General features: G+C 41.5%; 1 protein-coding gene across 2 annotated transcripts in view; it reads right to left on the minus strand.

The window, feature by feature from the left end:
* SH2B2 (SH2B adaptor protein 2) overlaps positions 1-13,164 on the minus strand; it is a 194,494-nt gene that overhangs the window by 88,935 nt on the left and 92,395 nt on the right. For both annotated transcript variants that reach the window (XM_073616658.1, XM_073616659.1), the window contains one exon: positions 6,371-7,251. In XM_073616658.1, coding sequence (XP_073472759.1) covers positions 6,371-7,225 — 855 coding nt within the window. In that variant the 5' untranslated portion in view covers positions 7,226-7,251. The remainder of the gene's footprint in view (positions 1-6,370; positions 7,252-13,164) is intronic.

The following is a 13,164-nucleotide window of genomic DNA, read 5'->3' on the forward strand; positions in this document are numbered from 1 at the left end:
GATGGGCACAGTGGCTGCATATGATGGGCACAGTGGCTGCAATTGATAGGCACAGTGGCTGCAATTGATGGGCACAGTGAGGTTGCAATTGATGTTTTTTTTTTCAGACTTTTTCAGTTTGTTTGCGCCCCCCAAAAAATTTTTAGCACCAGCCGCCACTGCACTCTACCGTACAGGCCTGATTGGTGAAGTGCTGTAGAGATGGTTGTTCTTCTGGAAGGTTCTCCTCTCTCCATAGAGAAATGTTGGAGCTCTGTCAGGGTGACCATCAGTTTCTTGATCTCCTCCCTGAGTTAGACCCTTCTCCCCAATCACTCAGTTTGGGCTGAGCGGCCCGCTCTAGGAAGAGTCCAAGTGGTTCCAAACTTCTTCCATTTACAGATGATTGAGGCCACTGTGCTCATTGGGACCTTCAATGCTGCAGACATTTTTCTGTACCCTTCCCCAGATTTGTGCCATGATACAATCCTGTCTCAGAGGTCTACAGGCAATTCCTTAGTCTTTATAGCTTGGCTTGTGCTCTGACATGCATTGTTAACTGCGGGACCTTATATAGACAGATGTGTGCCTTTCCAAATCATGTCCAATGAACTGAATTTACCACAGGTGATTATGATGATGATCATAATCATAAGGATGATCAGTGGAAACAGGATGCATCTGAGCTCAATTTTGAGTGTCATGGCAAAGGCTGTGAATACTTATGTAAATGTGATTTTTTTGTTTTGTTTTTTATTTTTAATAAATTTGCAAAGATTTCAAACTTCTTCACACTGTCATTATGGGGTATTGTTTGTGGAATTTTGAGTTGCACCGGATGCACTGTAACAGTAAGGTATGGGGCAGAGATTTTTTTTTTCTTATGCAACAGTGGTACAGATCTGCACAACTGCTCAGCACAATGGTTAAGATTTCTAGTGATTCTAATTTCCTGTGGTCCTAAAGGCCCCTGCATGGTGCTCCAATCAACACTGCTTAAGGAATTCCCAGCTGTCTTTTCTAATTAAATTCCTCTGTCCCTCTTTCCACCTCAGTTCTTTTTCTTTTTTGCTCTGATGTATGGGCCTCTATAAAAAATCAACTATTTACCTACCAAAAGTGATATACTACACTAAACCTTTCATCCAGCCTCTAAATGATTGGATTTATTTAGAAAAGCTATGAACCAGCCACCCAGATGAAGCCGGGAAGAAGAGGTCTGTCGGGCCCATCAGATCATGGAGCGGAGGTGACGTATTTGTGTTTTTTGTTCTGCTTTAACCAAACATTGTTTACATCAATATTTTTCATACCCCACATAATTGAGGTGAGACAGGAGTGTTTCAATACTTTTGCAGCACCCTCCTAGGTGCTAGGATTAGGTGAATTGGTGCTAGGATTATGTAAATTTAGTTCTGACCTGTTCTATGTCTCAGTGGTTGCAGAATTGATTGCTTCTCCCTGGTTGGTCCAGAAATGTTCTGGAAGCTAGTGGACAGGAAGAGTCTAATTAGCAGCTTAATAATAATACAGCCCTAGCCAATCCCTGGGGAAAGGTGCCCAGATGGTGCCTGGGAGTCTGTATAAGTACTCTGGAGACTGTGTGTTGAGGCTATACCTCGTGTGCTCGAGTCAGCGGGTTTAAAGGGCCCATTGTGTCCTTTGTCCCGAAGAGCTTAATCTGTTCAAATTCCTGGTAAAAAGGACTTTGTTTATCAACAAAGAGGAAGATACATTTTCTCAAATTGCTATTTCAAAACCCAATCCACTCTTTACTTGAGTCCTTAAATCAATGCTTAGGGTTACTGGAGTATCCTACCGTTACCCAATAACTATCCAAGTTCTACAATAAAGCACCAGAAAAAGCATACCGCTAGACTGGATAATGAGCCTGAAGAATGACTGAACGGTTGGTTGCGCTGCAAGGAAACTATTGGGAAAGGGATTCAGGCAAACTACACTCCTACAGGGGTAGAGCTACACTTTGTACTAAAAATTGTCTCACTTTAGCATCTCAAAAAGTTGTGGAGGTTATCCAATAAGTGCCTTTAGCACAGTCAAACACATGGCCATTTCTTTTCTATAGCAAGCCATTGCAGGCCAGGTTGGAACCAGGAAAAACTTGCTGCCCAGTTGAACCCTTGATAATTATCAGTGTAGTTCAGTCAGTCTACAAATAAAGTAATAAATATGCTCTTTTCTTTTTTAACTGCTAAGTGTTGCAGCAAGGTTTAAAATACCTTGTGCTCTCAGCACATAGGAGAGTTGGACTGCAGCTCTTTCACAAAAAGCAGCGGCCTGACTCTTCAGCGGTTTGACATGTCCACCGGAACACTGCTCTAATCAACAACGCTGCTCTCTGTGCAAGGGTTTGGTTGATTTTTAACCATCTGTGCACTCTTGGCACACAAGGGCTTGTTTTACTTGGTGTAAACTATGCTATCAATATTATGTATTGGACAGATGGACACAGGCACACAATTATTTAGGGTATCAAGTCCTTGACTGCGTACAGGAAGCAAAGAAAGGTTTTAAGTACTTATGGTTCAGTTAAAAGTGTATTCCTTAAGCCATGGCGGAGATAATACACTTAAGAATTGCAAGACAGGCATAAAGCATAAAAGCAAAACATATTCCGGAAAAACAAAGTAGTGCCTTGTTGTAGCTCATTTTAAAACAATATCCTTTTTCTCCGTAGCTTCCAAGTTTTGTCATAAAGTGCTGAGTACTGGTCAAAATGTCTATTTACTCCTAGGATCATTTTGTGTTTCTTTCCAGCTTCAAACAGGACATTAACGCTAAAAGTATGCAACATAGGGTTCTTTTCTGACATCATCATCCACACACTTGACCCAAAATAATGTGCTTATTATACAAAGCATACTGTAACATATCTCCGTGTTTTATGGGGCTAGTGTAGGAGGTCCACAGCTATTCAGCAGCTGGACACAGGACTCCTTGGCTTCATAATATTCCAAATTCTCAGCCAGGACTGGCCTCAAAACTATCCCCTACACATTCCCAGCGTACCACTGGGACAGCCAATTTGAGGTTATAATAGCTTCACTATGCTACTTTCGTTTTGATTATTCACTGATAAACAATGATGTTTTGTTGATTATCATACTAGTAAGCAGATAATACCCGATAATGTTGTATTACACTTCCCATAATTCTCAATCGATCTCCACTAAGTTTTGCATTATAAGCTATACACAGTAAATGCATAAGCCTTTTTTAACCTAAAACTAAACTCCAAGCAGATATAAAAGACCCAAATAAATGCAGCTTTGTATTAATTTACATGTGAGAGCAGAGAGACAAAAAACTGAGCACATTAGTCTCCTGCTTCTCTTTTCACTGTCCACTCATGGATTGATGGAAGAGACTTGATAGCGTTAGAGAAAAGTCAGGGCTTTACTGTGTGGCAGAACTGTGCAAATCCCAAGAATGGATGGAATGCAAAGAAAAACAAAATATATGGCCGTTATATGGCTCATAAATATATTTCATGTGCGTTTTAGCTGGAGTTCAGCTTTAAAAACAAAATGGTAATTCTAAAGTACAGGTCATTTAAAGGCTAGCACAGTTATGTTAAAATAAAGACACATAAAAGCACCAGTTCGGAATGCTGCACTCTTCTTCAGCTCAGATATCTCTTCTTATGAAACATTCTCTGTGGATAACCTTTTGGAGCATTTATATATTGTGATTTAAAGTGTTACTAAACCCACAACAGTAAAATCAGTCTGTATATGCAGTAAAGCATGCTTGTTATACTCACTGTGGAACCTAAGGGATTATTAAAAATTGTGCATTGTGTAAAAATTTTGTTTGATCTTGTATGCACAGATCCTCCCCTCCCTGCACTGTCCCCCTGGGCAAGTCCGGATAAGACAGAGCCTTTGGAGTCAGGCTGCACATTCTCAGTTTGGTGTATATTGCTAGAGAGGTTTTTTTTTCTAGGGAGAGTACTGTCTGGACAGGGTCAATCAGCACTGTGCAGACATATTCAGACAGGGAGTCAGGAGCCCTGGAGCCGCAAAGGACAGCCGCAAAGGACAGCCGCAAAGGACAGCTCAGTGTAGTATGAAAACTCCTCCTACAAGCTTCACCAAGAACAGATAGAAATCACAAGACTGCTATATACTGCTGATGAGAAAAGGTATTTACTTAAATTTACTTTTGTTATTTATATTTACTATAACTTTTGCATTTCCATGTTCTGTGTACTGTGGGAGACCATATATAGTGAATGCAGTGTCCTGGGTTTAGTAACACTTTAAGCCTTTCAATGCCTCTTCATATTAGGAAAATATACACCGCCCCAAGGTGATCACTTGCTTACCACCTTGTTATCCCACTGCTGTATGAAAGGGCTAGCTCAGCTCATCCACCATACATAGGAACATAGAAGCACCAATTTGGAATGCTGCACTCTTCTTCAGCTTTATTGAAGACACATGGATAAAAACATCCCATGCCGGGGAACAGAGCAAGTGGTAATGCGTGACACGCTCTACAAGTACTTATTCAGGACTCTCCTGCCTGATTGGCTGAGACACAACAGCAGCACCATTGGCTCCCGCTGCTGTCAATCAAACTCAGCCAATCAGTAAAGAGAGGGGGTGGGGCCAAACCGCAGCTCCGTGTCTGAATGGATACATCTGCTTGCTGTGGGGGACACAACAGGTGGGAAGGGCCAGGAGGTACATCCAGGGACCTGAGAAGAGGAGGATCTGGGCAAGTATAACATGTTTGTTATTTTAATAGAAAAAAAAACAGACTATACAATCACTTTAAATCACAATATATAAATGCTCCAAGAGGTTATCCAAAGAGAATGATTCATAAGAAGAGATATCTCCTGCACTGAAAAAATGCAGGCATGGTATATTTTTACATGGTTATATTGGCTATGCTTGGACAAAAGACATGCTGCCATGCCTGCCCTACTCCATCTGCTGTATAGAAGGTGTGGCCTCCTGGGATATATGACTTGCAAATCCCAGGAGGCACCAGAACAGGGGCACATTATTCTTGCCTAGGTGAGGATAGGTGATGTAAGGAGGGCCAGAATGCAAATAATAATAAGAAAAAAATATTCAAAAAAGGGGGGTATGATAGTAACTACTTATCAACCATGATATTTATTAAAATGGCTAGGAACTCGAAAAAATGATATGCTATGTTTTAGGGAGCATCTAGCAGTGTAAATTTTGTCCAAGCAGCTCCCCAAAATATTTAACGTTTGTCTGGAAATTCCTGCGGTAATATAGCAGTGTACTTCCTGAGCCTGCAGCCTCATAAAATTATATCTAAAATGTGAGGTCATCTAAGGCACTTCTGCCTGTTTCTCAGAATTTCAAGTGAGATTTGGTGATGTCACTACAGTGCTGCTCACTTTTCTCCTTGCTGGAGAAAAAGCTGTACCAGAAGATTAGCAGTGCAAGGATATCTCTGCTTTTGCTTCTTTTACAGTATTCTATGTAGCTATGCTTTTTGCACCCTCTCTTTAGGTCCTCTTTACTTACTTATTAATGTAATTAATAATCTATGTGTCAATTTGATATTGCCATCTTTCAACCTCAAGGAAATTGCTTTTCTTTACAATGGCCTTTGATTCCTCATCTTTTCAGACCTGATACGCTAGAAATAAACACAAGTACAATTACTTATTCTCTCAAGGGTGGTTTTGCAGTGCTGCAAGGGAAATTAATTGGAGATTGTGTTTTTTACAGTAGAAGGGGGATGGGGGGGCTTTTAGAATAGGTGTACTGATTTTACATTTTTTTTTAAGCCCTGTTTCACACTTGTGCGGTGCGAATTGAAGCTCAGGTTTCACTGGTGAGATAAAAATCTCCTGTTCAAAGGATTCATTGCGTTTTTGCTCAGGATTAGAGAGCAGGGAGAGGGGGAGGGAGGAGAGGGGGAGAGGGGAGGTGTAGTGAGGAGAAGTAGAAATTCCTTGTTCAGAACGCAATGCATCTGCGAATCAGATGCGTTCCCATAGGAGATAATAGGCTTGTAGTTCGCACACGTTTTTTGTGCAATGCGCAGTGCGAATGCAACGCACATATGTGAACCAGATGCATTCATATGAATGTATTTTAAAATGTCCTGCGAATTAGATGCGGTGTAAGCCGCATCTAATTCGCATAGGTGTGAACCCGGGCTAGGTGTTTTCCCATTTAACATGCAGGGTGCAACCAGAAAATACATTTACGGCAGTCCTGGACTTCCATTGTTTGTAGCTTTTTGGTATTTTTTACAATATATTTTGCAGTAGGGTTCCACCAACAGAGGATTCTTTGTTAGAGTAAGTTTATAAGCACGACACAGAACATTCTCATAATAAGTCCTAAAGCAAAATTAAAAATTAAAAACTTACCTTTGGAGGCACATAAAATTCAAGGAGAAATCTCTCTCCCTCCATTTTCACAGCTTTTCTCAAAAGCAAACGACATTTTTGCCACTGAGAGCTACCAACACAGTTTGTGTCATCCGCTACCATGTACCTGAGAGTTCCTTCCCTTTGAATGTCTACAACATCGATTTTGGCTGCTTGCATTTTAGACAGCCGTAACTTGTGAGTCCATTTTTCACGTGTCTCCACTTGTTCCTTGTTACCCGGTGTGCAATGTTCACGTTCTGAACGTTTAATCTGCACATTATCCAGGCTTGGCTCTGGAGAAGAAGACTTCCTGTGCCACATTTCCTTCATGCCATCTACCACACACAAACTCATATTTCTCAGTGAGAACCCCTTCTTAAATTTCGGCTTGGAGCTCCCGTGGACTGAAACATCCTCAGAGCTTCGTGAATGGCCATACGAGGAGACCTTGTGGACTCGAGCCTGAGTCCGGCTTAAGTATTTATTTGTGACAGGATTGTCCATGCTGTCTAAAGACTCGGTGGAGGTCTCTTCTTTCCTGGGGACAAAATCCCTTGCTAAAGGCACCTGGCAGTTTTGTAGTCCAACAAAGGGAACAATATTATATTTTGTTGGAGAATCTGATACATATACCCTGCTCACCTCAAAACTAAAGAAATCTAAAAAGTTGGCAGCAAAATGGTGAGAGAATGAAGTCTCTGCTGCCGGGACATTATAATGAGGGTTTTCTCTCAAAAACTGGCAGAATTTCTGGGCAAAATCCACTGCAGCAGCTTGTGCATGGAGCTCACAGAACTCCTTCCAGTCGGGAAGCTGGGAGGAAGAGTCTTGATTAGGTGCATCACCATTCATGGCTGTTCCATTTCACTCTCAGAAATCTGAAATAATAAAAAAAAAAAATTTAAAAAAGGCTTTCAAGACAAAATCATTGGTACTTTACAAATGCATATACAAAACACACTGGGATTTGCTGATCTGCATGCTTGCTGCAGTTCAAGGCCTTTAAAGAGACCTTGTCACCAGACGATTTATTTCAACCGGCAGCTACATAATGGGCTATGTAGAAAGGTGCGGGAAGCAGGTGGAGAAAATAATTAAACACTCCCAGACAAGTGCATAAATGTTTTAAATAAAGTAATGTTTTATTATGGTCTGCACTATAAGGCCGTTTTCCTCTTTTTGAACAAAGATTTGATTGGTGTCATGCTAACTGTCAAATCCATTGAGGCATCTACTCGCAGCCATTGATTTAACATCTTTTGCAGTGTAAGGCTTCTGTTGCCCCGAATATTAATTTGCCTGTCGGTGAGGTGAGCATACACCCTTGGGGGTCTTCTGGTGGTGGTTTTGCATGGAAGATTTCAACATCACCTGTTTCATATTTTTGGACACTACAGCTACTTTACACATTGGGACTGTTATTTATGGACTATTTGTTTGTGATTTGCAGGATTATTCCCTATTTGTTCACACATGCCCATCTGTGCTATTATCAGGTTATAGACATTGATTTGTATTATTGTGACTGTGATATATTGTGATTCCATCCAGCTCTGTGACACAGCGGGAGATCGCATTACCAGGCACTGGCAAGGCTGCATCTGATGGACACTGGTGAGGCTGCATCTGATGGGCACTGGCGAGACTGAATCTGATGGGAATTGGTGAGGCTGCACTGATCTCCTGTAGTATGTCTGCAGTCTCTGACCATCTCTTGTATCATGTCTGCAGTATCTGACCAACTCTTGTATCATGTCTGCAGTACCTGACCATCTCTTGTATCGTGTCTGTAGTATCTGACCATCTCTTGTATCATGTTGGCAGTATCTGACCATCTCTTGTATCATGTCTGCAGTATCTGACCATCTCTTGTATCATATCTGCAGTATCTGACCATCTCTTGTATCATGTCTGCAGTATCTGACCATCTCTTGTATCATATCTGCAGTATCTGACCATCTCTTTTATCATGTCTGCAGTATCTGACCATCTCTTGTATCATGTCTGTAGTCTCTGACCATCACTTGTATCATGTCTGCAGTCTCCTACCATCTCTTGTATCATGTCTGCAGTCTCTGACCATCTCCTGTATCATGTCTCCTAGAGGTGCACCGAATGGAAATTTTTCTACTACACTATTAGCAATGTGTTTAAGTTTAAATAAGAGATTGCAGACATTATACAAGAGATGGTTAGAGACTGCAGACTGCATTTTTCTTGAGCTTTTCTTGCACTAAAAGGTGCCAATAATTGCCAACAAAAAATTCATATTAATTTAAAAAGTCGAATATAATACAATTATATATAAAAATATAATTTTTCCGTTTTGGTTTTCAGCTAAGTGCATCCTACATTTTCGGTTTTGGTTTCAGCACCAAAATTTCCATTCGGTGCACATCTATTTGTAACATCTCCTGTTATGGGGAAAGACGTACATAGCAGTAATCCATCAGACCAGAGATAATTCCAGGGCCACATGGCACTGGTGCAAAATCTTTATAAAGGTAGTTGTATCTCATACTGTACAAAAAATTTGCTGTCCTTGTTAGCTATCCTTTTTAAGTAAACCTACTAGAAAATCAAAGCAAACGAAAAAAAAAAAGACAAATAGGAAAACACAAAAACTGCTTGGGGCTGCACTACATGGGTGCTTTTATTTTAGCACTTTTGAGAATAAGCTAAATAAGCATTTTTTTTTTTAATCTAAAGCTTCTTAACGTCTTCATTTTCTGCACATTGAACTTAAAGTGTTTCAAATGTAGTTTAGGACTTATTCTATACAGAATATAACGTGATCACAGGCTGGTAATAACAATTATGCTTGGGACCCCATGACATCCTATGTCCAGCAGCAAATACATCCATGAGAGTCCCTGCTGTTATGACCTATCTGATAGTGTGGTCGACATCCCAAAGGTCCTGGTTATATGAGAGCTTTTCCTGCCAGAGATTTATTAAACCCGGTGGGTTGAACGAAAAAAAAAAAAAGTACCCGATTCCCTCATCGACACATTTGAGGACTGCTTTTGCTATCATGAGTGGATGTTATCTTGTTGCAGAGAAAATGGCTTTTTTGTGCAAGTGGCTCATTCCCATATTTTTCTAATAAGCCAAGAACTGGGCTTGCAAAAGATCCAAAGGGCATTTTGTTCAAGATATGATGCCTTATACTTAACATATTATGGCCTTGAATAGCTCCGATTTGATGATATACAATAGGCAGACAGCTCCAATAACTGGCCAATAACTATTTACTATAACTGTATAGATATATGCATAACTGTACATCTGGGGTATTTAAATGGAGCTGCCCCAAAAACAATACCCATCGTGTATTAACCACTTCAGCTCCATAAATCTTACCGCCCTTCATGACCAGGCCATTTTTTGTGATACTGCACTGCATTAATTTAACTGACAATTGCAACACTGTACCCCTAAAAAAAAAAAATGTGTGTCCTTTTTTCCCCACAGAGATTTCTTTTGGTGGTATTTGATCACCTCTGCGGTTTTTATTTACTGCGCTATAAACAAAAAAAGACAGACTATGAAAAAAACCAAAAAGAATATTTTTTACTTTCTGCTATAAAACATACCCAATAACAAAAATGTAAAAAAATCTAATTTCTGCTACATATTTTTGGTAAAAAAATCTCAATAAGCGTATATTGATTGTTTTTTTTTTTACTAGTAACTGCGATAATGCGGCAGACAAAACCAGACACCTGACACTTTTTGAGGACCAGTGACACTAATACAGTGATCAATGCTAGAAAAAAATATGCACAGTCACTGTACTAATAGCACTGGCTGGGAAGGGGTTAACATCAGGGGTGATCAAAGGGTTAGCTGTGTGCCTAGATTATGCTTACTCACTGTGGGCTTTGACTTGGGGAAGACAAGGATCAGTGTTCCTGCTTTGCAGAAACACAGGATCTATGCCTTCCCTTCTGACAGAAAGACAATCTGCCTTGTTTACATAGGAAGATTGTCGTTCTGCCTCTGTGCTGTGGAATCGGTGGGTTCCCATTGCCATTGAGTCCCAGATCCAGAAGTGTCAGATCGCGCATGTGATCTGGCGCGGAGCGGATGCCCTGCCACAGTATATCTGCGGTGGGCAGTCTATAGGTAAAACCTTTTATTTTTCATTTTGGATAGCATAAGGAAAAGTTATAACCCCTGTCCATTTCTTTTTCATCATGTCTCACTGGGGAGATTTCCCTTCACTTCCTGTCCTAAAGTCAAATTAGGAAGTGAATGGAATTCCTTCCAAAATGAGGGAATCCCTAGTTGTCACCAGAACTAGTGTACCCATTGGAAGATTTCCCCTCTATTCTTGCTCTGGTGACAGCCCTAAATTTAGAATTTTCTTTCACTTTCATGGATAAAGGTAAATAGGACAAATAGAGTGTGTGAGACTCCCTAAGGGGGACCCAGATGGTAGTAAAAACCTGACAGATGTTCTTATGCCTCTTCAATTTCTCTAAAACAAAAAAAGGTTTTGCCTTCAGTTATACTTAAAGTTTTCAGATGGTTTGTCTAATGTACTGTAATTGGTGGTCATGTATCTGTTTCCCCTATGCTTCTTTGAGGCACCAGTATTGGGCTGCTGAAGTTTAGTGATTTTTTTTTTTTCAAAAAAATAGCCCCCCCCCCCCCCCCCCCCCCCGGGTGGGCATAGTCCACACTTTTGACAAGCTCCTGATTCACTCATATTAATCCTCGCAGCACCAGAGGAGCACAGCTACAGGGGTATCTGGGGTGGAGGGTAGCACAGGACAGAAGATTTCAACTTAAAGCAGAGTTCCAGCCACAAATTTTTTTTTTTTTTTAAAGTCAGCAGCTACAAACAGCGCTTTGTGAATGGCCAGATTGTCTTCTGGGGGGCTGAATGCAGCCTCACTGTGCCCATGAATGCAGCCTCACTGTGCCCATGAATGCAGATTTTCTGTGCCCATTAATGCAGCTTTACTGTGCCCATTAATGCAGCTTTGCTGTGCCCATGAATGCAGCCTCACTTCCCATCAGTGTGCACTCACCGTTGCCTGGATCACACACACAATGGGCATCTCCCGCTGTGTGTCACGGAGCTGGGTCTGTGTTCGGCTGCGCTCTAACAGGAATCCGTGTTCCGCCTATCACACAAGCCGGTATAGGAAGCGGGACCTTGTTAGAGTGCCGCCGAGCACAGACCCAGCTCCGTGACACACAGTGGGAGATGCCCGCTGTGTGCAACACACAAGAGGAGGAGGAGAGAGAGAGAGAGAGGGAGGGAGGGGAGCGCTGCAGCCCCAGCTGAAAGCCAGTCCAGCCCTGCCTACCAGAAAGTTGTTGTGTCCAGGGCTTCTGGTCCTTCCACCCACCTTATCCCGGTCCTGGTGCTACTTGATGGTGTCACCCCTGGCCGGGTGCCACCCAGGTGCGGTTCGTCCCCCCCCGAATCCCCGTAGCGAAGCCACTGAATGGCTCTTTGGTTATACACTGGTTGTTTGACAGAGGGGCGGGTCTGGGAAGCAGTCTGGTCCATACCTGACATCACACTCTCGATTTGACAGGTGAAGTCTCTCTTCCTGACTGCACAGTGCATATTCAGCTGGCTTGTCCACCAATCCCTGGCTGTGCTGGATGATAACACTGCTGCAGGTCCTATTGAGCCAGAACTTAACATACAATCAACGAAATTATACGGAACAAAGCCTCTGTATGGCGGGACAGCGGGACAGAGCTGTGAATGCGGGAAAGTCCCGCCCAATCCGGGACTGTTCGGAGGTATGCTCTTATTACATATGTAGACAATGCTTCCTGATTTGTAGTGCTGTATAACACGTTACTTTTTATTACATATGTAAGCAATGCTTCCTGCTTTGCAGGGCTACAAAACACATTACTCTTATTACATATGTAGGCGATGCTCCCTGCTTCCCAGTGCTACATAACACAATACTCTTATTTCATATGTAGGCAATGCTTTCTGCTTTGCAGTGCTACATAACACTTTACTGCAGGAAAGTCTATGAGTCAGCTAATACTGAAAACAATGCTTTCCCTCTTCTCCCAACAGTCATTAAGAAGTGAGGCAGAACAATTGCAAATTGACTGTTTTCTTCTCCTAGTGTAATCTACAGAGCGTTATCTTTGTCCTTGTCAAAGAGCCCTAACTAATAAAAAATGTTTCCATGCTTTCTGCGACGAGATTTTAAAATATTACACTTTTAGCCAATTTTCTAAAGCTGCATTAGGTAGTAATATGGCCCAACAGCCAGAATAACGTTTTGTGCCTCTTTACAGAGACTCTGTAACCAATAAATATGATCAGGCGTTTTGGCTTCATTCTGATTTAAATGGCTGAATATTTATTTTGGGGGTTAAGCAGTGATGCCACTGGATAAGATAGAAAACCAAATGATTAACATTTTAGAAGGTCAGCAATGGCAGTCTGCATAATTTTCCTTTAAAGCCAAATTGAACTTTCAGATTAAAGCTGCAAAATTCATTCAATTTGAATAAAAACCAAAAAGGTATGCAAAATCTTTTGCCCCGTACACACGATCGGATTTTCCGACAACAAATGTTGGATGTGAGCTTGTTGGCGGAAAGTCCGATCGTGTGAATGCTCCATCGAACATTTGTTGTCGGACATTCCACCAACAAATGTTGGCTAGCAGGTTCTCAAATTTTCCGCCAACAAAACTTTGTCGTCAGAATTTCTGATCGTGTGTACACAAGTCCGTTGCACAAAAGTTCACGCATGCTCGGAGAAGGAGCAGCAATGGCTATTGAACTTCCTATTT

The sequence above is a fragment of the Aquarana catesbeiana genome, linkage group LG02 (genome assembly GCF_042186555.1).
Source record: "Aquarana catesbeiana isolate 2022-GZ linkage group LG02, ASM4218655v1, whole genome shotgun sequence".
In the NCBI taxonomy this organism is placed as follows: domain Eukaryota; kingdom Metazoa; phylum Chordata; class Amphibia; order Anura; family Ranidae; genus Aquarana; species Aquarana catesbeiana.